Source organism: Larus michahellis, chromosome 12 (genome assembly GCF_964199755.1).
Source record: "Larus michahellis chromosome 12, bLarMic1.1, whole genome shotgun sequence".
In the NCBI taxonomy this organism is placed as follows: Eukaryota; Metazoa; Chordata; class Aves; order Charadriiformes; family Laridae; genus Larus; species Larus michahellis.
In genome coordinates, this window is record NC_133907.1 from 11,502,044 (window position 1) to 11,527,194 (window position 25,151).

The 25,151-nt window shown below is 49.6% G+C and overlaps 1 protein-coding gene across 3 annotated transcripts; it reads right to left on the reverse strand.

Moving 5' to 3' along the window:
• Positions 1-695: 695 nt before the first annotated feature.
• On the reverse strand, positions 696-25,106 carry SDC4 (syndecan 4). Of its 3 annotated transcripts, none has more exons than XM_074604748.1 (5): positions 24,971-25,106; positions 4,404-4,545; positions 3,391-3,443; positions 2,969-3,152; positions 696-1,700 (listed from the first exon to the last, which is right to left on the reverse strand). In XM_074604748.1, the coding sequence occupies exons 2-5, from the start codon at positions 4,525-4,527 to the stop codon at positions 1,549-1,551; spliced, it is 513 nt and encodes a 170-aa protein (XP_074460849.1). In that variant the 5' UTR covers positions 4,528-4,545; positions 24,971-25,106; the 3' UTR covers positions 696-1,548. The 3 variants fall into 3 exon arrangements, with proteins under 3 accessions (XP_074460849.1, XP_074460848.1, XP_074460847.1); XM_074604747.1 differs by lacking the exon at positions 24,971-25,106 and adding an exon at positions 19,829-19,950; XM_074604746.1 differs by lacking the exon at positions 24,971-25,106 and adding an exon at positions 18,706-18,922.
• Positions 25,107-25,151: the final 45 nt, after the last annotated feature.

Consider the following 25,151-nt stretch of genomic DNA (forward strand, 5'->3'; position numbering starts at 1 on the left):
ACATCACCGACCGCAGCCTGCCTCCGTGTCCTTTCCCAGGACACGCCACCGAGCCCCAGGGCTCCGGCTGCTGACGGCTGCCTTCCCTAAAACAAGCCCACTCATGCTCCAGGCGAGACACTGGACAAACAGCAGGACAAACAGATCAAGCCTCTTACACACAGTAAGGCTGCTGAAGAATTAACTCCAGCCTTTTCACTCTGAACTGTATATTTCTCAGTAAAATATATAATATATAGCTCTATAGGACTGATTATAATATATTACAGGCTAGAAATACTCTCGTCTTTTCCCTACTTCAATCATATTATGAATCCAATTTTGCATACAGATTAATCCTAGAAGTTATTGCCTTGAATTTATAATTAAAATTCACAGAATAAAGCTTAAATAGTTTTCACAGAGACTCATTATATTAGTGTTTTACATAAAAAGGGATAAAAGTTACCAAATGAGAAGAGCAGCCATTTCAGAAACTATAAATAATTCTATTAAAAAAAAAAATAAAATCCTAAAAAAAGTTACAGGAAAACCATAAATATCTTTACCCTCTACAGGAGCTGCTATAGAACCAAAAGAAACCTGTAACACACTGTAGCTAACTCTGCTTCAGTTCAGAACATGAATCACATAAAACAACATCTCCAGAGAAATGCCCAGCCAAAAGAAACACAAAGGGATTGAAAAAATAAATCTGAGGAAATTAAAAAAGTAGAGGTTTTTTTTTATTATTATTATTATTTCAAAACAATTTCTACAAACTTTATATAAACATTAGACTATTTTCTTTAAAATTTTGTTATAAAAAAAAAAATCCTACAAGCAATCCTTAAAAAAGGTAAGAGACTGAAGGCAAGGAAAGGGTGTCGTCAGAGCCAAACAGAACTGGCTGTCCTGATTTCATGGATTAATGACCCTTGCCTGGGGCCGACAGGAAGAGACACAAGTCTCCTGGGAAAGACATTCCCATAGGCCCTTTATGGCATTCAGGGATTTTGAGCCCCTATGGGCCTTTTGCTCCCTGATAAGGCACCAGTTATCTGTAGTGTAAGAGATTCATAAATAGTTCTCCACAAAAAAGCTTCACACCAACAGCCTGCTGGAAGACATCTATTAGCATGGTGGTTTGGTTTTTTGGTTGTTTGTTTGTTTGTTTTTTAAAAAAAAAGCCATCTTCTATAGAAGCAGCCAATCTGAGCACGGCCCACTGGATGCAAACACATGGTGTTTGCTTCCATACAGTCTGTTTTGTGTTTATATACCCTCTATAAAACCAAGCAGAAAATCTGGCATCTTTATTCTTTTTACACTAGCTTTAGAAAAAAAAATACACTGAGGTGTTGTTTTGGTTTTTTTTCAGACTCTTTGTATTTCATTGGGCCCTTGTTAGCTGAGCAGGATGGGAAGGGTCACGTAGGAAGTTTGTTTTTTCTCGAAGTCGCTTTAAAATTCAATCCAAAAAGAGCATTTGTCCAGCAGATCTCATCTGAGGGCACTGTGTTTCCATAGTCTGTTTGTCCCTTGCTGGGCGCAAGGTGCTGCTGAGCTTTAAGCATAGAACTCGTTTGTAGGGGCTTTCTTGTAGATCGGTTTCTTCCCAAGATCGTAACTGCCTTCGTCCTTTTTCTTCATGCGATAGACTAAGAGGAGGATGAGGAAGACAGCAAAGAGGAGGCCCACCGCCCCTCCTGCAATGAGAGCTGGGGAAGGAAACAGAGCATGGAATAAGCATAAACTCCTGGACAACTCTAAACCATCAGCGACATCTCAAAATCTGCTTCAAGAGTACCAGCCCCCAGAACTGCCTCCGGAGTCCCTGCTCTCCGTGTGCCTGTCACCATATGTGCTGGCATTTTCAGCGACAGCAGATGTTTTTGGAAAAGGCCAGAAATTGCTTTTCATCCAACCATAGAATAATCACATGTTCCACATTATTAATATTCCAGTTTAGTGCAAGAAGGAAGTCTTGATGATAAAAAAAAAAAAAAAGACATGCCCATCGCATGGAGACAAAACAAAACAAACACACCCAAAAAAGCCCCACCACAACCCACAAACACCACCAACTCCAGGAAAATGGTACAGCTCTGATCTGACTGCTTTGTTAACTACCTGTGTGAGCACATTCTGGAGACTCTGTACTTCAATTAAACAGCAACATCCCACTACCACCACCATCTCCTTCCAAAAAACACCTTGGGAAGAATTTAACAAAAACCACAAACCCACAAAAACCCACTAAGATTTTCTCTCTCCTCACAGCAAGGGCGGCCACAAGACTTCAGTGAAGTTGTCTGTGATACCTACTCATTGCCCTAAATCAACTTCTTTGTTAGGTGGCTTTGCAATCCACTCTTCCAGCCCCTCCTCCAGCTGGAAGGATGGCTGCAGATCAGCAAGATGTGCTGAAGCTTGTACTTGGACCACCAGGCCAAGTGGATGAAGTGTACCTTGAGACAGATATACCCCCACATGCTGAAGGGACGCCAGTCGCTTGGTTTTGCCCTAGATAGGTAAATTCGTAACAGTCAACTCGGTGTTCAAATCCCTTACAGGAATTGTTTGGTTCCTGGCAAGGCTCGGAAAAGGCAGGACTTGGGCAGAGGTTAGAAGGAAAATGCCTGCATTTGATACAAAAGTCTATGATGTCATTGATTTATGGCTAGATACACCTCTCACCGAGGCAGTACCTGGGTGCAGAGCAGCTGCCACATGACTTGCGTGGCACGTAAGCCAACAGTCGGCTGGCAGGCTAAAAACCAAGCTGCTCACCCCAGCAAGGCACCTAGTAGGCTCTTCTGCTGTTTAAGGACTGGAAGGGAGAAGTGACCCTGCTCCAGGTAGTCACAGAGGTAAGGCATCTCACTCCCCTTGTCAGCAGGGGACTGCTCCCCAGAGAAACAGGGAGCAACAGAAACCATTTTGATTTACAGTATTAATGATTTATCAGGACGAGGTGGAATATTACCTGTAAGGACTTCTGTTCTTTCAAAGATGCTGCTGTTGGTTGTGCTTGCCATGGAGATCTTGTTGGACAGGTTCTCTCCGACAGGTAGAGCTTTGTCTGGAATGATTTCATTGTCCACCATTGTGTTTTTCTTCTCACCTTCTATCTTTCTTTCAGTATCTCCAGGGATATAGTTGTCAGATATCTACAGAATATAGACAGACCACACCCATCAGTAAGCAGCACCCAGCCTACCTACAATTAAAAGTAAGAGGGCGTGCAGAGAAAAGAAAGTTTGCTTAGTGCATTACGAGTACACTGTTCCTGCTCATGCAGGTAGATTCATCTTGATGCCACGTCTTGCAGGGGGAAGGGTATTCAGAAAGCTTCAGACAGACCAGAGGAACTATGTATGGCTTAGAACATGCAGAGGCAATACCTACCACAGGAGTATCCATGGTGGTCAGATATATGACATCTTCAGAGTCTGGGTAGTCTGCACAGGAGGGGGAAGAATAAATTAATTAAAATAAAAAAAAAAAAAGAGGACACTAAATTTTCCTCTCATTACTTGGTATTTTTCCAGAATTCAGACACTTCCAACAATACCAGCAACTGCAGACAAACTAGACCTCATGTTCTGAGTACAATTCCCTCTTATCTACTAGTATTTTCGCCACTTAACAGCTTTGATTGCACAAGACCACGAGATGTAATCTGAAGGCCAACACCTCTCGCATGGGAGGGATCTTCAGCTGGATCCATCAGCCCCTGATGCAGATCATCAGGAGCTGCCCGGCAAAGCAGGTCTGCTATGGCTTGCTAAGCTAATGCCAATGGAGGGCAATGGTCTCACCACCCATCCCTGAAGGGTAGTTCACCAGCCCTCTAGTTATGAGATCTGCCCAAACATGTCAGGAACCGATTTCAGCACTTGTTCTTTCCCTCTTAGAGAACAAATGTTCACATAAAGGGGACACGGAGCTACAGAAACTGGTTTGGGCAGGGAGCTTTGCATGTCACACAAAGTTCACCCGAACACCAGTTAGCCCTTTACCTTGTTTGGCCTCAGCTGAGACACTACCCCTAAGCCTTTTAACACTGCCTCAACAACAGATATTTTTTTTTAATATATATTTCCCCCCCACCAAGCATCTCAGAAGTTCTTTGGAGTTCAACAGGAAAGAGATCCAGCGAGTGCAATGCCTTTTCACTTGCAGTAAGACAAGGCTGGCTGGACTCCATCTGTCCTCCCCCAGGTGATTCAACATCACGGTACAACCACTTTCACTGTACTCATCTATGAGTGCCTACTATTCACACGGCTTTCTCATCTCCACCTGACGCTGTAGTTCCCTCTGGAGCTCTGGGTGTGCCCTTAGCTCACGACTGGTGGCACTGGGAAGAATTTCACAGCACCAACTGAGGGAGATCCATTTCCCCCTTCCCCACTTACCTCCAGACCCAGATGCCTCATCTATATCTAACTCATCAGAAGTTAAGTGAGGTCTGAATTCGCCAATGTCTTCATCGTCTGGCAAGTCTCCAGAGGCAGGGTAGTCAAGCCATCGGGCGTCCATGGTCTCAGTTTCTCTCACCTGAAAATGGAGGTCGAAAAGCGTTAAGTATCAGGCAACTCATCAGAGGCATTTCATAAAAGGTCAGGAGTTCAGAGCTTGTGCTGAGCACATCACTTCCATCAGAAGAACATTAAATGCTGAACTTCCTCTCCAGCAAGAGCATTATCTTCATCAGCCTGGAAATAGCTGAATTCCCCTAGAATTTTTCAGAAGAGAAGTGAGAGCCTGCCTGTGAGTGGAATTTCCTGAGGGCTACGGATTCAGGAGGTTCACGTGAACCCAAAGGGTGAAAATAACACAACAGGATCTTGGTCAGGAGTTTGTAGCAAAAGCATTTGGAAAAGCAATACCTTCAGTTTGTGCTAAGGGGGGATTTGAAAGGACTTGCTATTCCCAGAGAAAAAGCCTGGCACCTATAGGTTGGTTTTTTGCATAGCACTGAAGTTTCACACCAAGACAATTCATTGCTGCTTGTGTTGAGAACAAACCTATTTTATCACCCAAGGGTTAAAAAGTGGCCTGTCAGTTCAGCTGAATTGCACTGCAATATAGTGTGACGTTCAAGAGCACTTGCTATCAATAATGACTTGCCTGAAGGTAGAGCTTCCCCTGCCTCACCTCTCAAAACCCATGTAAACAAACAAGCCTGTAAAATGAAGTCCGAATGACTGCAGCTACAGACACATTAGCCAAACAGCAGGACAGCCTCCCAGAGAATCAGTTCTTTGGCCACAACGGCCACTTAAACACCAGACCTCATATGCACTTGGCTTCAAGGAGCCACAAGCCCAAACCTCCTGCCCTCGCCAAGGTTATGCAACTTCCCCAGAACTATTTCCCCTCACCCCACAGCCCTGGGGCCAGCCCCGGTGAGCGTACCACAGGTATGAGCTCTCTGGTTGCTTAACACCAGCCCGCAGCAGCTCCAGATGCTTCCACAGCCATGAAGTCATCGTCGTGGTGGGGGACTTGACCCTTTCCCCTATGGCAAGATGCACAATGCAGATGGACAGGTCCCATAGCTAGGGGCTAAGCTGTCAGCATTTTTTCCATGGTGTCCCCATCAAAAGATTGGGAACACATTCCCCGAGTGTCTCCTAGAACTTAAGCTCAATGTATAACTACCCAAGAGAGCGTTTTTAATTCATTCCAGTCCTGCATGTCTGAAGGCCCTTCTTAACATACAGGTTTACCATGAGCTACAGCCTCACGGGGGTGAAGAGCAGAGGCTCACGGGGACAGTTAAAGCTGGGTGACACCAACCCAACCCCAGCACTTGGTTCTTCATCAGGGCAGCAGCGAGCCCCTGAGTATGAGACAAGGGGTTTTGCAGCTCCAGTGGCTGGGATCAGCCCTCCTGCTCACCTGGCCATGTGTGGCCCATCCTACAGCCCAGCGGCGACACCAACTGAAGAATTACATCCGCTATCAGTCTCACAAGCGAAGGTCAACAATCAGCTATAAGCCATGTGTCAGCTTCCTCTGCCCACAGCCCCAGCCCTGCTTCCAGCCCAGATCTCCCGGTCCATTAGCATACTGGTTTTGCCACAAACAAGGTCTTGTGGTCAGGACAAGATGTTTCTCATTTTGCATAAGGAGCAGTGGCTACTAGATGTGCTTATTGAGGCATCGTTGGTTTCCCCAGCAACTCTGCTGGAGGATAACCAAATGAACAGCCTAAAGGGCATGAAGTGCTGAAGCCAGCTCGCCTCCTAGACCCCTTGTCTCCGCTCTGCCCGAGCCTGGCACTAGATGATGGGAAGGGGGCTGGGGAAGAAGGCCAGCTGGGAAGAAATCCCCTCCCAGCCTGGAACCCGGCATTCCAAACGTTATGGATCACTCGCTCCAAGGCAAATTCATTTCAAGATATGTGAAACCCAGCCAAAGCCAGACGTGCAACAGAAACTGCTGCCAGCACGCAGTAGCTGTTCCCATGAGAGCTTCTGGTCATCTCATTAAGGGGCAAGAAGAGCCCAATTCCCGCCTGCTTGAGCCAGGGCACCGGGGCTGGGGAGCACGTTTGCTGCAGATCCGTATAACTCAGCTGCTGCGTCAGGGTAGATCAATGTTGGCAAAAGCGCTGTGCCAAGCCGCACCCCTGTGCCAGCTCACGCCGTGCTTCATTATGAATCACGGCCAACTAATGTCCTAACGAGGGTGGCTCAAGAAAACCCATGTTTAGGCCACCAAATGGCTGGACAGCAGGCTGGCCTTATCAGATCAGCCCAGCCGCAAGCAAAGCAGTGGCAGCCAGCCACGGTGATTAGTACATACTGTGGAATGCACCAGGTCTGGCTATCAGAAAACCTTATTTAAATCAGGACAGACAGTGTTTACAGGCCAGAGGACATAACAAGGAAATTACTGACTCACAAGCGTAAATAAGATTATATGGGAGCGTTCCCTGAACTCACTCTTCATCATACTCTTGAGCAAGGACAGGGAAGTTCCTGGAAGCCATGAGAGCTTCTCAAAATGTACAGGAATCTTTTCTTGTGGGCAGTGAGCCTCATTTTACAAATTCATCTGCCAGGGAAGTTAAGAGGGCTGCAGGGCATCTCTGTACTTATCCTCCAGGTTTCAAGACATGCTCTCCTTGGGAGCAGGCTCCTCCTGGGATCTGGGGCATGGACAGCCCGGGAAGAGTTAACACTGGAGTGCTGTGCTCACAGGGCAGGTCTGGAGCAGGCACATTCCTCACATACACACCTGTGAGAGGGCACACAGGTACTTTCACAGACTTAAAAGCAAGGCTTTGGGCTTCCCAAGGGCCACATAAAGAGCTCTTAAGAGTATTCCTTAAAAAGTGCATCCCTTTCCGAGAGGATTCTGTCCCTCCCTATAGCACCACTACCAGGTGAAGAGGCACCAAAAAGGTGCCCATGCTTCCTCTTGGCTGGCAAGCTGCAGCCAAGAGGAAAAAGCTAGGAGGCTGCCACAGGAGGATGGCCAGTGCTTGCCAAGTCATCTCTGGCCACATTCAGCTTAACACCTTCTGCAACTGCCAGCTGGAGAAGGGCACCGGCGCTGCCCGGAGTCTGCTTTCCACCACCTGTTATCCCTGCGCTGGAGCCGGGCCAGGGACTTGCTGGGAGTGTCGGACTGGGCGGCTGCACAGTCACACCTCGTCCCAGCAGCTGAAGTCGAGCCCTACTATTATTAATATGCTCCTCTCTAGGAGGGGTCTGTACAGAAATCAACCTTTTCTGCAGGAGTCTGGTTCCAGAATTTCTTCCTCACGTTAGGCAGCTTTATCCCCAGTAAGCACCATGGGGGATTAACCAATGTGCCGGGGAGCAGAAGGTTTTCCCGCTTGCCAGTGGCAAAAAAATAAGGGTTTATTCCCTGCCAGACAACCCGCACGTCAGGCACGTGAACTATGAGCGTCATTCCTGGAAAAGCTGGGCACAGAGGTCTCATGTTCGAGCCCCAGAGAGGCTGCACTACTGGATGAAGCCAGACACTGTTTACTCAGTTCAAGCACAGGAATTGCACCCCTGGCAGGGGCTTGCAGCCTTGCTGGGCTCCATCCCTAGCCCACCCCACTCCATTTTGTGCTCCTGGGGCCTTTGCTTACAGCCCCAGTATACTACTAGCTTCTTCTCAAAGCAAGAACATCTATTTATTAAGGCAGCAAGCAAAGTTTCTGTCCACTGAGTGAATTTCCCCAGCCGCTGGCTAATTCTGGGAAGTAACAAACGCAGGCACTTCGCCTGCCCCAGTCCACATGTCCTCACCACAGCCTTTGCAAACCCTTTAAAAAAAAAACTCCAAATGATGTTTTGGGCAGAGACAAAGTTTTACAGACATGAAACTAGCTTTTATGGCTGGCCCTTGTCTCTGATCAAACACACCGGAGTTCATTAAAAGCTTCTTTGAAGGGTCACAGCCAGCAAGCTGCAAAGGGAGTCAGACCTGGAGCGACCTGGGCATCCAAAGCCCAGAGAGCTCTCTATCAAATTTATATATATAACTTTGGCGTGGAGCCCCAGCGCTCGCTCCTGTGTCTCCCTCCCCAGCACTGTGTACACAAGTCTAGGAGTAAACAGGAGCAAGGTGAAAGTCAGCCTTTCCTAGACAAAAGCACATGGAGCTGGGCCAGCCTGGGAGGTGGCAGAAGAGGGGGCAGAGGCGTAGACCTGTTAACTCTTTATAGCCTGCAGGGACAGATAAATGCAAGTGGCTCCTGGGGCTTCCGTCAGGGGTTCTGTACTAGGGGACAGTCGTATGGATCACCTCACGCACAGTATTATACAAAACATCTTTCCCAGACCTGTGCTGTCACAGGCAGATGTCACCTTATACCACCACAATGCACATCCAGCTCAACTGAACAAGAAAGGGCTCCTGAATGACATGAGCAGCTGCCTGCATGGCCCAGCATCGGAGTCTGGTTATTAAGAGATGATTCTTGCAAAGCCACCACCCTGACCCTCTTGCTCTCCTGCATCACAGGCCACAGAGCTCCGAACCCAAGGGGGCCTTTCCAGTGCAAACGCTGTGAGCCACCAAGCCCGAGAGAGGGGATTTCCATACAGTCCACTTCCACCAAACTCTTGCAGAAGTACACAAAGCAGGAAGGTTTTACAGCTCATGCAAAGGAGCAGGGGTTAGGAGCTGAGCTCACCCCCTTGAAGCACACCAGCCCCCTGAAACCAGGGGAGCGGAGGAGCCACGCAATGGTGGCAACGCTCAGATTGGTGCAAGTCAGCCAAATAGAGTGGACCTCCAAGGGAGGGGGGCACACAGCAAGGTAACAGGCAAGGACAGCTCTATGTTCCCATCCTAATAAGCACTAAAAGAAAGTTATTAGAAGTGACATGAGCTTCTGGCAGCGGCAGCTCCTGCCAGGCTAGTAAGGGAAGGGTCTATGTTTCCCTTCAAACCACCCTTTACTCCCTCCCCTCCCTCCAGGCTCCAGCTCCTTGGGGAGGAAAAAAATGAAAAATACAAAAGTCACTTTTGTTCTGAGAGCAAAGCAAATATTGCTATTTCAATCCAGGTCACACCTAACTCCCTCCGACACATCAGCCACAGTAGCAAATCCACTTGTGCTAACTCCTAGTACCCATGCTTGGAGGGTATCATTTTAACTCTTGCTTGTCCCTGGTCAGTCTGTCCCACGTAATTCACAGCATACACGGCCCGCACTGGCCTCTGTGCCAAGGGACAGAAGTTAATCAGCTTCCATCCAGGTACACATGCATGTTTAGTTGCACGACAGGCTCATCCCGAGGCCTCCAGACATGGTTAAATACTACCATGCCTTTGCTCAACACTTTTCGAGCAATCCTAGAGCAGGACCACAGCCGCAGCAGCTTGGGCAAAGCCGGCCTTGCCCGTCTCCTCTCCAACGGCCACTGTACCGGAGCACTCCCATCACAGTGAGCTGCAAAAGTAAATCCGTAACACCTCTGAGGACTAAGGGGGAAATCAGAGACAGAAGCACAGATTGGGGCTTGCAGGCAGCTCCTGGCTGGCAGCAGGGGATAGCACTGCATCTTCAGTACCAGTTATTGCATGCTATCTCTTTATGCCTCTTACCAAAGAAGGGAAAAATACATTTATTTTTTGACTTGTGCTCAGTAATACAGGCAAGGAGCAAGGTCTTGCTTAATAAGCCAAGGGCAACATGCACACTGATGAACTGTTCAGCTGGTAAAAGCATCATTCATTCAAGGTGACTTAAGAGATGCATCCCCAGTCCCTGCCCAAGCAGGTACCCATCTCCCTGCAGCCATATAACCACTCCCGTGTGCTCACACTCGGCAGCCCACACGCTGTGTGGGGCAGGCGCAGTAATGCACGTCCTGCACTAACACAGCCTCAGCCCGGGTCACCCCCCCGACTTGCCCCCACACCCTGGGTGGTTCTTTAAGCTGCGTCGCCGCAAGCAGCTCTCCTGGGGGCTCATGCGGCAGCGGAGGCATAATCCCCATGACAATTACACCCTAATCCCGGGCTCCGGAGAGCGACCCGCTGTCACGGGTGCCTCCCCTGCAGCAGGGATGAATCCTCCCAGGCTCTGCTTGCTCAAAATAGGCTTCCCTGCACTCATAAAAGTCAAACCTCACTTACCTTTTCACTCGTGTGCGTTTGCTTACACACAGCCTGCTCTCTTCAGACCACACCGTGTGTGCGTGCCTTTCAGGCCATGCCATAGAAGCAAGCAGGAGGAGGACGGAGAGATTACAAAGGAATGAATTCTTGTTTAACTGCTCTTGCCTGATTATCAACCAAGAGCAAAGCCATAAAGATTGAGTCCATTGCCAGGCAGGCACATGCTGGGATCTGTTTACTGCAACGCTGGCAAAATAGCTGCTCTAAATACTCAATGCCCAGCTCCAGAGACCTAGAGAGCTGGATTGGGAAGGAGATGGCTGCCTCCCCCCTCCAGCTAGAGGAGATAAAGCTCAGCAGGCAGCTGCAGATGGCTGTGTGTCAATCACTTGCCCTGAAGCAAATAAAGATAAGGTTCAGAGGAGAACTGCAGGAGGGGAAAGCAGGAGCTCTCATGTGACTCGGGAGGAAAACAACTGCGGCACAGACATTTCATGCCCCTGAAAGGTTCTCCCAGTCACAGGCAGTGAATACACACCTAGTTCATAAAGTGATTATATTTTTTATGGTATTTACAAACCTGATCATAGGTATTTCATATACTTCACTGCCCAGGTCTCAATTCAGAAGTTGGAGAACTCTAGTCAATGTTAAAAAAGGAATTCAGTTTTTCTGAATCATGACCTAGTCTGAGTTGCCCTACTCTGCACCAGGAGGCTCCTGTTGCATCCTCGTCTGTGGAAGAAGAAAAGGGATATAAAGGCCCCAGCAAAGCAACTCTTCCATCAAGGATGGTTTCTCATGCTAGATACTTCAGGCTTTCAGGGATATTTCATACATCACGTTCCCCCCTCACACCAGGGAGAGGTCTGCCCTCTCTGCCCTTTCCTAGAATACAGCTACATCCCAATATTTCCCTGGACACACACACAAGCAGAACTTCCACTTGGCAAGAAACACATGACGTGCATTTTCGGGATCTTTATGCTCCCTCATGCCAGAATGTTAGGAACATTAAGCCAGGCAGACACCCAACTTCAAAGGGTGCCTTTCCCAGCTGGCTCACCATGCAGCTAATCTCAGCATGTTTGTACAGTCAAGATTCCCAATGCTGCACCTTACAAATGCCTCCCCTCCCACAAGCCATTTTAATAATCAGCAGTAGTAGCCCAAAGATTTAGGCTTAGCCCAGGCGGTTGAGCTCTGCCAGCACGAGTTATGCTATTTAAAGTTTTGCCCTGTTGGCAAAGCTACCAGCAAAAATGTAGCAGAGGAAGTTATCAGCACAAAAGCACTCGAGATGGAGTATCCGTGCCACCGCACTATCAGGCTATACCCATGTAAGCATTTATACAAACAAACATTTCAACAGCAGGGGTTTTCCTAGTTAGCTACAGATGCAGAGGCTGGGTTTTTGGTGAGTGGGGTTTTTTTGTTCTGTTTTTTTTTTTTTTTTCTTTTTTTTCTTTTTTCTTTTTCTTTTTCAGTAGGGACATTCCTGACTTGTGCAGAGGTTGCCTTGGCTTGGGCCCAGAAAGCAGCAGACACAGCGCGTGCTATCGGGGATAATGCAGCTATGCTTGGGGAAACCCGTCACTCCCGGAGCGTTTTCCTCTCTCGGAGAGCTCTGGACTCCCAGCCAGGCTTCCTCCCCTCTCCGAGCTGGGGGTGAGCAGCTGGTAGCAGTTTTCCAGCCCTCCCTGACCACGTCTCTGCACCCACATGGTCACAGCCAGGACCAGAGGGACCCAGCTCTTGTTTTGGTCACTCCTTCCCTGGCTCTGCAAAGCCTGCACTCGGCTGGACTAGCAAGTCATTTAGCAACAAACGCGCAGGACCAGCTCCTCATACTCAGCCTCAGGAAATTTAGAATTAGCGCCAAGAACAGCCCGCACATAAACAGTCTCCTGCAAGATCCTGGCTCCAGAGTCTGCTCCACTGCACACTGTGGATTTGCAATAAATATTTATCTCACTGGGGAACAGAGTCTTCCAAGCAAAAGCTCCTGACATCAGTAAGGACTATATTTCCATTTGGGGGAGAGACCCATAGAAGCTTCTCTGATTTTAATGGGGGACACTAGCCCACAAAAGAAGCTTCTGCCACTCTCCTAGCAGCACACTGGCCAGGATCTGTCGTCCTTCCACCCGTGGGTCCCACTCCTCTCCAGGCCGGGGTCGCAGCACCCCATCATACCAGGCACCCTCCTTCCAGCCATGCTCCCCGCACTCACCTCATGCAGAGATTTCTGGTTACCATGCTGTGCTGCATGGGCCATTTTGGTGCAAGTCCAAGGCAGGCACTTTCACAGTCATTAATGCATGTTAGTGCTTCTTTTTATCACTATAGTTTGACTGTAATGGTAGCTAAAGAGCAGGAGGCAGGGTTAGCCTCACAGCAAAGTAAACAAGGCGAGGCCATGGCACTTCATATTCATTTTACAAAGAACAGCAGCGCAGTTTTAGTTGTATTGCGGTGGAGACACCTTTTCCCCTTCAGCAGCTAGAGGCAGAGCAACACCAGAAGAGAGAAATCCTTCCCATGGCAGGCTTTGCCTTCCCTGACAGAATGCAATTTGTTTAAGCAAGAAGAAACCTTGTTTTTGCTTGACGTGACACTAGTTGCTTGGGTAACACAGTGCTACGGGTCTCCCAGTCTCCTTCCCGCCCCAAGGAGTGTCTCTCTGAGACTTTAATTAACTGCTTTGATTTTTAAGTTATCCAAATAATTTGTCTAACAAGAGACACTTGGCATTTTATAAGCAGTCTCAGCCTCAAAGGATTTAAGGCTAAAACTGACAAGAGTGCATATTTCCAGCAAAAATAAGACTCTTACAAGAAGTGCATTTTTGAAGTCAGCCAGCCTTCAGAAATTGAGAGGGACGCAGCTACATCTTGTGTGTTTTCCCCTCCTACGCTGACATTTTCTCCAGATTCAGGATTAAGTATTTAACCCCCTCTTTTGAGACTTTCCGCTCCTTTACTTGCTTTGAACACTTTCAGTCATTTCAGATAACACCGCTGCCTTCCTCTCTCCCCCGTGCAACTCTCGTTTCCAGCTGTATGTGTCTGAGAACACAATCGCCACAGAGCTGCCAGAGCAAGTCAGTGGCTGCTCAAGACAAGGCCGTTTTCTGATCTGCCTTTGCCAACACCAACTCAGCTACTGGCAGCAATCATATGTCAGAGCCCGATAGCTTTTTGCCCACCCATGCCCACAACCCACAGCAGATTAGACAAGAGGCAGCAGCGCAGGCGCTCGGTGTCGAGGGCAGCACAGGCCATCTCCGCCAAGCAGCACTAATTATGCTTTTCTTCCCCCTGTAAGAAGAGATCCACCTCTGTGCTGCAGCGCCTCGGAAGCCTGAGTCATTGCTTTGGGTAAGGGGCCAGGGCCGTTACTCAGAGGGTGACAGCAGTGGCTCCAGGAGCTGGCAGGGCAGGCAAGTGCCAGAAACCCTGAGTCAGAGCATGACTGCTGCGAGTCAGCGCTGATGGTGATACGCAGCAGAGCTGGTCAGAGGCAGCAGCATTCACTGGACAACCATTCAGGCACACGCTTAAAAACAACAAAAAAAATAAAAATAGAAGTCTGAGCTAATCTAGAAGTGCAGCCCTCGCAGCTCATTAACGTAGTATCTTTTATAGCCCCTCGGAGCAGCGGCTTATTACAAGTTAAACTCTTTAACTAGGCTGCCCTGTCTATTCAGAGCCACCAAGCCCGGTCTCATCACAAGAGTCTCATTCTAGTGCAAATCATTTGAATCCTTAATCTGAAGTGTTTGCATTCCACCGAGTCTCAAACAAACAGCCACACATGCTCCGCAACAGCAACCCAGAGGTCAGGCATACACAGGGTTTGTCCCCACCGGTTTTGTAGTGCTTCAACTACATTAGCTTCTAGTTTGAGACTGCAAAAGCAGCACGACCCTGCTGTTGTTGCAGGGCATAAAGGAACAAGCTGTACTGAGTGGAGGAGGAGAATGCAGCTGCAAGGATCTAAGAGCAGGCTGAAGAGGATAAGTGTTGACTCAAGAGCAAGGAAGTGTTTTGAAAGATGGACGCTCCGTTTTATCTAGTTGAAGTGATAACTGGGGAGTTCTGCGGAATCAACAAGCCACAATAACTCAATCAAGTAATCTTGAGTCAATTTAAGTCACTTACATTGCAGACCATAGAACCACAGTTACCACGATTCCCCTTGTTGGTACAGTCACTACCACCAAATTTAAAAAAAAAAAAAAAGAAAATGTTGGTTTTAAAGACAAAGCCCATCAGTCCATCCGTTTGAGGGAGAATAATTTAACACATGCAAAATGCAACTCAACTTAGAGCCAGACAAGTGGATTCAAGCAGCCAGCACGTTTTCGACAGAGCATTTACCAGCACTGGGAGTCGGAGGGAAGGGAAAACTAGCCGCAGCAGTTGTGCTGAAGTCTGTGTGCCAAGCAGCCAGCCAGGTGCCCTCCTCTCCATCGTCACTCCAAAAGTCAAGTTAGCAGCTTCCAGCTTGTGGTGGAAGCAGGACACGAGTGTACCAAGAAGGCAGTAAGCCACCACAGGAAAACCATGGCAAGGTCACATTAAGGTTCCACTTCAGGCATTTTAGAGCAGCAAACGGCCTCCCCAACCATTCAGACAGCTCAAGGCAATAATAGTAAAGCCATTAATAGAGGCTTGGAGGGGAGGAGAAGACATATAGGGAAAAAATATTTTCACAGTTGTTGGACTGGATACAGGCCATTGCAGGACCTCAAAGTGCCAAGGCCTTGGGGGACAATGACAGGAGTGGCAGGAAAGAGGGCAATCATGTTGGCTAACAGCCTCAACTTCCTAGAATGAATGGGTCTCTGGTGTTGTGAGTCTGAGAAGTACCAAGATCAGCCCCAATTTGCCTCTTGCGTAAGCTGTTCGGAAAACTCTGAACCACATGAAAGTGCTCTCCAGCATGGGAGCTGGCAGCCACTTAGGACAGAGGAGAACTGGGCAGGAGCACTGTTTCCCTGACTGTACCTCAAGCACTGTGGGGTGACTGCTCCCACCCACCTGGGGACCTCCAGGGCTGGTACGAACAAGGTGCTGGGCTGCAGGGGGCCTGTGCACCCCTAAAATCCCGCCCCATGGGTTGTGCACACAGTTCAACAAGGTACAAGGTGCTAGAGAGCCTACTTCTTTTTACACATTACAAACTTTTCATCCTAACAGCCAGCTCTAGGTTCAGCTACCAGAAGTCATGGGCTCCTTCCCTTCAAGACTAAGGGACATCGCCTTAGACACTGTAATTTTCCTGCTCTGTGGTTTAGGGAGGCTGAAGCAAAGCAATGATTTTCTCTACATGTTCAGCTGCCCCGTGAGTTTGCCAAGTCAGAAGGTAAAATAAAGTAAAACGTGCAGATAACAATGTCTTGATTTGATTGGGAGGGACAGATGAGAAACTGGGCAAAGAGCAGAAAGAACAGGCCTCGGGGATCAATGGCAGCAGGACAAGCCAAACCGGTTTTAACATTAATAATGCTGCACTACTTTCCAAACACAGCTATCATCAACAAGACACCAGCTTTGCCAATCAGGAGGCCTCCAAGCATGATTGCTTTAAACCAGCAAACAGAGCTCACAAACAGCACGAAGCCTCCCCCCTCTCCCTGAGCAATCCTCTGCCAGCAGCTTCTGGGCTGGATTTCTGCTTGTCTACACTGCTGGGGACACACACACACGATGTGGTGTGGCACAGAGGCTTTTTCTGCTTAATTCAAGGCAGAAACGTAGGACTGCTGGAACAAGCTTGCAGCCCATTAGCACTGCTATGGCCCTGCTGGGCTCAGGGCACTTGGAGCCCTCTTGCAGCTTGAAAACAGGAGCAGCCCAAGCCCACCGCAGACAGACACCTCTGCTGCAGGGGAATACCCCTTGCTTCCCTCCTGTGCTGCCAGGGGCGCTTTTAGATGCTAAAAGCGCAGGGAGAGCTGAAGGATGCTACTTTGCCCAAGCAAGGCAGACCTCAAGTCCTTCATCAGCTCCACTGATGCCATGACTTGGCGGCGCTGGTGGCTTTCTGCCCATCCCCAGCTGCAGACCCCTAAAGCATCGTCTGCAGGAGCCCCATCCTCGCACAGCACAAGCAGAGCCTCACACAGCCTTTGCTCTCTACAGCAGTCAACCAGAGAGGGCTTGGGACCACTAGGAGAGGTCAGGCTTCAGCTCCAACCTCCCCCCACCCCAAGGAAACATGGGGATGTTCTCACACAATGCTGTTGTAACACAACCCACCCACAGCCCAAGCACCAACGTCACACTTCAGCACTTCAGTAATATTCCCCACCCTCTTACACATCCGAGATTGCTTCACGTGGAGAAATCCCATCTACACCAGAAAGCCAGGCAAGGGGAAAGGAGCCAAGGCATTTTTGTTTGTACAGGCTCGGGGAAATATTCAAGCACCGAATCACTCTCAAAAGCCATGCTCTTACATAAGCACGAGAAATACAATCCCTGTCTTGTTAAGAAAGAGCTACCTGTCTTCACCCTGCCCGCACAGAAAAACTGACAGCCACATGCTGTGCAGCCCTGCACGTTTTGGGAGTGCTATTAAAAAAAATAAAAATAAAAAAATGGGAGGAGCACCAGCAGAACTCTCCCAAACAGTCTGTCATCCTCGTTTCCTCCCCAGCAGCCTGTAACCCAAACAAATTGTTTGGATAAGGCTTTACAGTAGGCCAGTGTTACTTCTCAAGCGTACACTCCATCTTAGGTAGCTTAAAAGATATGGACAAATCCTCCGTACAAGTTCTATATAAGGAATTACAGAATACATCTGTGCAAAATTTGTTGTCTTTGCAGAAATCCGATGCTTGCAGACCACTCTGTTCCCCAGGGACACCAAGTTGCATTTCATACCAAACATGGTCAATGCAACTTCCAGATGCTGGCTGCCCCAAAGGTTTGCCCTACTAGTTGGGGCCAGTTCTCAAACGAGCGATTCACGTGCTTAATAGCAGGGATAAAGACACCAGATTAGAATAAAGTGGATTTAGGCTGGTTGGTTTTAGCAGAGAGTAGCTGACAATTACTACAGATGCTCTCTGTGTGAGTTTCCTACTCTACAACCATCAACCCCCCCAACCCTGTGTCCCTATTAAAGAGCAACAGAGCAGCAGAGGCTTATCAGTTGTGATCTGCCCACCCAGCCTTCCATCCAGAAGGAAGCAATGCGAATGATTAAACCTTGTTTTGAGACCCCCTGATCTCCCGCAGTTATCTTAATCTCTGCAGCTCTTTCAGACTAGCAGAGGAATCTGCCCTGACTGCACTATCAGCAAGATGGACACACACAAAACAAACAGCAGGGAAGACAGAATCCCAAAATCTCTGCTTCACCACAAAGATCCCACATGTGCCTGGCTTGAAGCATCCAAACAGTTTCACCTCACTCTATATTTAAGAGACTCTTAAACCCTCCATGGTAATGACTCTTTTTTCACTACGATGGGGAAGAGAGGAAGATTTGGTACACACAGAAATGACACCAGGTACCGGCACAACCAAACTCAGGTAAGACTGGAAAGCCTACCCAGGCACAGGATTAAAGGACTTAAGTCCATGACCAGCAGTTGGAGATCAAAGCTGTAATGGAGAGCAGTTTGCTTCTATCACGTACCCTTGTACCCTGAACCGCCCTAATTCCACCGAGCCTGATTACGGAAGAGCAAGACGAGGCTCACCAGTGTGCAGAGGGAAATAAGCGGTATGTGAGGAGCGGCACAGCCACCAGGGCCGCTAGTGACAGGGCAAGGGGTCTACACAGGCCAGGAAACGCAGCTTTGGCCTAAAACGGAGGAAGCAGCATGCAAGCCAGGAAGGAGGCAGGGGAACCAGAGGAGGGATTGGCAACTGCCCTATTGCCGTTAACCCATTTTGCCCACTCCCCCCCTCCCTTCCCCGGAGAGGGGCAAACGGCCGGGGACAGATCCCCAGGCGGGCACCGGTGGCATTAGCTCTCAGGCAAGCGGGACCCGCTCTAAGTGCGCCCCCGGCTGAGATCCCCCCCGCTACCGGGACCACCCTTCCCTACCGGGGCACGGAGGTGGGGGGGAAACCCCCTCCTCTCTCCCACGGGACTCACCGACTCGGCGGCAACGGCTTGCAGCAGAAGGAGACCGACAAGCAGGGCGGCGCGGAGCACCACCGGGACGCGGGGCAGCGGCATGGCCGGGCTGTGCTGGCTGCACGGACCGAGACAGCGGATGGCGGAACGGAATCCAGCCGCCTCTCGCCGCCGTCGTGCCTCTTATAGGGCCGGTGCGGCCCCCGCGGGGGCGGAGCGCCGCTGCCGCCCGCCCCACCGGGAATGCCCGCGGCCTCCCGCCGCCGGGACGGGCCCCGCATCCCCGGCTCCGCACCCCCGTCCCGGCGGCGGGAGGCCGAGAGGGATGCGAGCAACCCCGCACCGGCATCCCCGGGAGGGCGGCGCCGGTCCCGCCGCGGGAGCCCGGGGACCGGCACAGGGCGCCGGCGACAGTGTCGGGTTGTTTCCGAGGCATCTCAGCCCCGCTGTGACGGCCCCCCCCGGCCGTGGGTCAGCCGAAGAGCCTGCTCGGCATGGCCTGAGCCCGTGGGGCTGGGGGAAAGGGGGAGGGGGGGGAGAAGGATGGGGGGAGGAAGAAGGAGGGGGGGAAAGGAAAAGGGGGGGCAACGGCAACAAGGGGGGGGAAGGGAAAGGGGGGTAAGAAGGGGGGGAAAGGAAAAGGGCGGGGAGAGAAGGGGGAAAAAGGCAAGGAGAAGGGGGGAAAGGAGGAGGGGGAAGGGGAAGGAGAAGGGGCGGAAAAGGGAAAGGGGAAGGGAAAGGAGAGGGGGAAAGGAAAGGAGGAGGGGGAAAAAGGAATGGAGGAGTGTGGGAAAAGGGAAAGGAGGGGAAGGAAAGGGAGGCGTGGGGAAAAGTGAAAGGGGGTAAAAGGGAAAGGAGGAGGGGGAGATGGGAAAAGAGGGGGGGAAAGAAAAAAGAGGAGGGGGGGGAAAGAAGAGAGGGAGGGAAAGGAGGAGGGGGAGATGGGAAAAGAGGGGGGGAAAGAAAAAAGAGGAGGGGGGGGAAAGAAGAGAGGGAGGGAAAGGAGGAGGGGGAGATGGGAAAAGAGAAGGGGAAAGAAAAAAGAGGAGGGGGGGGAAAGAAGAGAGGGGGGGAAAGCGAAGGGGTGGGGGGAGCAGTTTCTGCTTTCACAGCATTCCACAAGTGACAGTCTCACACTTACAGAAAACCGAGAAGAACTTTCTGCGACTGGCAGCGTGTCATCGCTGTGGTTATCAGTCGGGGTGTTACACATCACACAGCTCTTCTCGGAGATGGAAAATGAAACCGCTCCGTCTGTTTTCTCTGTAAGCAGCAAGTGCCAAAAACCCACACAGATAAAGAAGGGGAAAACCCCCAACAGCAGTTTAACTATTTCAGTTTTTCTTCTCTCATTAATAACTTTGACCATGAGAATTTGCTTGAAAGCATCCACTTCAGCCCCTTAACAGCCCGATATGCCCTCTGCGTCAGTCCCTTGCTCATTCTGCTGTCACATCAGTTTGCACTTGGACTCTTAAGTTTGTAGAGAATAAAATATTTTCTTAACAGGGAAGCAAAGCACAGACTAGAAAGCGTGTGTGCCATGATCCCATCTGTCAGGTACGGATGCAAACTCTGACAGATGTGGTTCTCAGCCTGCTCCAGCACTACAAAACTACCCTGAGAGAACCTGTAGCTTTCCTCCTGTCCCACCTTAGCATGCTAACCCTCAAATTAATAAGATCTCTAAGGTGAAGCAGCTTTCCCAACTTCCTATTCCTTTGGGAAGAAATAGGTATGGAGGGTGCAAGCTGAGGTCAAGAGGTCTCCTCAATGTTTGTTAGGAGGCTGTGGTGGAGTTTCCCATAGCACATGACCCTCTGTGCTGAGGACAGCGAGGTACTGCTAACTCTCTGGTTCATCTCAGCATCCAAGGCCACCAAGGACACGAGGGAGGGATCTGTGCTGTGGGCTGGGTTACCAACCTTCATTATTACCCTCGCTTCATCACACAGAGGAGCTGGTGAAAGGCACTCCTGGTGCAGCTGGGGAGCACAGCTCCAGCGAGCCTCCAGGTCTGGACACCCAGCAGAGATGGGTAGCAGAGGACGGAGAGAAGCAAGAGCACATGGGCTGGGTCGAATGTGCAAAGACTGGCCCGTACCATGACAACATCTGCCAGGCAGGAGACAGCCTCAGCACCACAAGGTGGCCAGAAGCACTCCATTCCTCCCTAAGCCTCTAAATGGCACCTGTATTTGTGTGTGTGTGGTCATGACCCCTTAACACCTCCTTACAGGTAAAGCAACCACCACAAAGACGCTTTCAAAACCAGCTTTCTGTATTGTGGCTACAAACACTGCTCACTTCCCTGTTAACTTCCTCTTCAAACAAGCACAATACACCTTATTCCTCCTGGTTCTCATGCTCCTCAGCACACCCCCTCCACCAAAACGTCCCCCTGCATGGCACAGGACACCATTTCCTCTCCTAGAAAAGTTCTGCTTTGACAGAATGGAGAGGAGCCAGTCTGCCTACCTGGCCCAGGGACCACACACATTATCCATCAAAGTCACACCTGCACGCACAATCCTTCAAGCGAAGTGCCAGAAATTTTGGGCCTCCGGAAACAGAAGAGAAAATTAAACTCCACCCTAATGTATCTTCCAACCTCGAGAACAAATTTACGTAACCTTACCGATGACATTTTCAAAGTGCATTACATAGACCCCCCCTCCCTGACACACACAAACACACACTTTCTGCGACTGTGTCTCGAGAGAATTTGTATGAGAGGAAATGCAGCCACAAAAATCATAATATGGTTCCATAACCCATGACATAAAATAGTCTGCTTCATTTTGCCCTTCAAGTGGCCCCTCTCAAAATGTTGACATTCTCCTCTCTAGAATAATGCAGAAAAATCGTGGGTATGTGACAGAACAGGAGAAAGAGAACAAATGGGCCCACAGAGAAAAAGTGCACAACTGAAAAGTACTTTCCTGAAACCTCACTACACGTGAGAGAAGCAGAAGAAAAATAAAACACATGTTGAGCCACACATTTGTTCTGGGCGATGAATTCTCACACTCAAGGTGTGTCAGTTCCCTCCGCCATTTAAAAATTACAGTTGGCAGAGAAATAACATAGGCTGGCCACCATTGTTCCTAATCCAGCGTTCAACAGTGAACAGTCACCTAACTCTTGCATAGAAAGTAAAAATAAATAACTGCCAGTTCCCAATACACAACACAAACATGCTGGAAGTGGAATGGAGCGTCCAAATACAATGCATTTGGCGGGCGAGGGGAATTACATTTTTACATGACATGTTAAGAAATGTCTAGATAATTTTGAGAAGGCCACACGCAGAGCCCTTTAGACAATTCTAGATCATAAATGCTACTGCACTGGCCAGAAAAAAAGATTCTTTAGCCAAGCTCAGCATAGTTCCTACAGGCAGATTTTAAAACGAGCTTAGAGCAGGATTCTCAAGCACGAAGAAACCTTAAGTAGAGTTTTAAAAAAATCTCAACTCTCAAAGTCCATTCAGTATGCTGAGCTCTTTGGGAAAACACACTGGCACACCATGTGGGTAGAAGAAGAGGAGCGACTGAAAACTCTCACCCCTTATTTTGAGCTACTTAATGCCGAGTTATTCTGGAAACGTATAATCTTAGCCTTACCGTCCCTTTAGCAAAGGTCATCTAAGTACAAATCCTACCTGCCTGGCAAGAGGGAAACAAATCCCAGCAAAGGCCCGTTCAGATAGCACTGCCCTTTGTACACCAGCTGGAAAAATATGGACCACCTAAACAAACAGCTTGCTGTTTTAGGCAATGATTCCTGAGGAGGAAAAACAATACCATCCTATACAGCGATTTCTTATGGAAAAAATCTATGCCTAAATAGAGCATTCTTATTCCACACTCCAGATAAAAAGTGACCACGATAGCTGCATGTGATATGGGTACATTCCCAGGGCATTTGCAATGTCCTGGGCATATTGCCACTTCTTCTTCCACCTGCTGCTTTTCATGACATGCAGGTGTCACACACAAAACAGTCAGCTGGTTAAAAAAGGACATTCTAAGTAGAAGCCAAACAAGCAGCACCTACTATGGTATCCTAGAAAGCACAGTCTTTATGTTTCAACATCCTTTTTCCCCTTTACACATCTTTTCTCCACAGCCGCCTCTGACTTTTGTTTGAACTAAAGAGAAAGGAAAGAAAAGCTGAAAATGCCACTTATTTCCCCAAAAACGTCTGCTCCCCAGGTTCACTTCAAGCCCTTCCCACAGAGCAAGGCTGTGGGGAGAGGCTCTGTGTGGGGAGAACACCCTTTCTTCCAGGACAAGGACATGGTCCCCTTAGTCGGAGCAGCCTGGAGAGGAGGGAGGGCCAAATTCAGGAGCGGAGACCAACAAATGTGACCATGCACCATGCCGTCGCAGTCAGACACAAAATGAATCCACGAATCAAGCTGCAGCTGACTCGCAGCACAAATGTCTTCGTGCCACAGCACTTTAGTGCATCTGTGCTGGTGCACTGCCTGCCCAAGGCAGGATGAAGCCTCAACTCACACCTGACATGCCCATGCCTTCAATTACAGGGCAGCAACCAAGAAGGGAGGAGTCTCAAATTTGGAAGGAATTCAAGTTGGCGCCTCCCAAAACACCAGCTCGTAACCAGGGGACTGCTGGATAAATCAGAAATATTGTTGCTGGTGACTTTGGCTGTGGAAAAACACCCAGAAATCATACCAACAGTCCTACCTTACGCTAGCTTGGAGTTTTAGTCAGCTGTGGCTAAACAACGAAATTTTTGCTGTCAAAGGAAAGTCAGTCCTATACAACTTGAAAAGGAAGGAGAAAAGTGAAAATTAATATCTAAGCAGTGGCTTGGAGAGCCAAGCATAGCAGATATCAGGAAAGGAAATCAATTTCTACCAAGAGTTAACAGAGGAAGTGTTAAGTCTTGCAATTTATGCTCAGCAACGTGCTGGCAGCAGACAGCCCTGATAGGGCTGGGATTTTCCCATGTTCATTTCTGCACTGGCTAAGGTTAGTAAGCTTCTACAGAGATAAATTCTCCGAAGGCCCAAGTCAGAACTCAGCAGCAGTGGCCCACATCCACTGTGCACCGCCTCTGCCTTGCACAATCCTTTCCAGGAGCGGCAAGTCCAGAACAGGGAGGAAAATGTGTCAAAGCGGCCTCGGCACAGTGACTTCCACAGAATGAGGAAGGGAAAACACGCTGCAAGCTGCATAGGGAACTTCCCATATGGGGACATGGAAAAAACGTCACAAGAGAATGTCAGAGATCATAATCTGAGCTCCCATAGCCAGAAATATTCCACACCCACGACCAATGTGAGTCTACCACCTCCCATAAAAGCTGGGTTCCCCTTTTGTCTTCCTCCTCTCTTTTCTAGGTGACAAGAGCTCTGTGAGAACTCTCCTGTCCACCAGCACAGCCTAGGGGTGTCTCCTCTCCTTTTTCCAGTGAAGACCTTATCTCCAAAATGCTCCGTTGTCCCACGCAGCCTTGGGGATTTCAGTATTCAGTTAGTGACGATTCCCACATCCAAAGCTAAGCAAGCAGGACAGCTTATTGAGGCCACTAAATGAGCTCTAGCAGCCAAGAACAAATGACAGAGGGAGTACGGCTGAGCATGAAGGACTCTGGCACCTCACCATTCCATGGGGCGTGAAAAGAACCACCAGGTACCAGAAGAAACCTCCCAAAAGAAGCCAAGCACTACACCTGACCTCTAACAGAATAGTGCTGCCAGGGCACACCAAGACTCGTAACATCTTGGTGCCCTGTGGCCTAAAGCTAAAACACGTACAGCTGGGCAGCAGCTACCAACAGTCCCAGTACCTGCGGGAACTGGCCCAGAGATGAACGGAAATATCCCAGGACAATAATTTCTTCCATGTCTGCTATCTGTGTCTTTTTAGCAAGGGTTGCTCACTCAGACAAATGATTGAATCCAGTGAAACAAACGCGGACTGTTACCATGCAGGAGATGGGGAAAGCCCAAATCACGCCGGCATGAGAAACTGAGCTGGGTGCGGATCGCCGGGCGGGCAGCACACAGCCGAGACTCCCTCACCGACAGAATTTCCCTAGATAACAAATCATATACGTGCTACGGCCTCCGGGGCGGAGGGGAGCGCCTTCCCCCCCGCAGCCGCCCGGCCTGCGCTCCAGGGCGATGCCTCAGCCATGACCCAAGGCCCAAGCGCTCACGGTGAGGCCTGACAGGCGGGGCCGGGCCGCGCCGACCGGCGGGCTCAGCTCCCCGGGGACGACCGACGGCTCAGGGCCCGGTGCTTACCTGGCTGTCAGCGGGGGCGGGAGGCAGCGGACACACACACACCCCCCACCCCGCCTCGGCGACCGCCGCCCGCCATGTCGCGACCAGCGGGCGGGGGTCGGGGTCAGGGGGTCAGCCCCGCGGCCTCCGCCGCGCTAGGGGGCGCTGCAGCGGCGGGCCGGGGGAGGGGGGGGACGGGACG

Bases quoted from the DNA above. Each gene is read 5' to 3' on its own strand.
- SDC4 (XM_074604746.1), bottom strand. From the start codon at position 18,789: ATGCCGCTGCCCCGCGTCCCGGTGGTGCTCCGCGCCGCCCTGCTTGTC. The intron at 3,444-4,403 runs GTAAGTGGGGAA...CCTCCTGTGCAG, and splicing joins TGAGGCATCTGGGTCTGGAG to ACTACCCAGACTCTGAAGAT. The intron at 1,701-2,968 runs GTAATATTCCAC...TTCCTTCCCCAG, and splicing joins AAGAACAGAAGTCCTTACAG to CTCTCATTGCAGGAGGGGCG.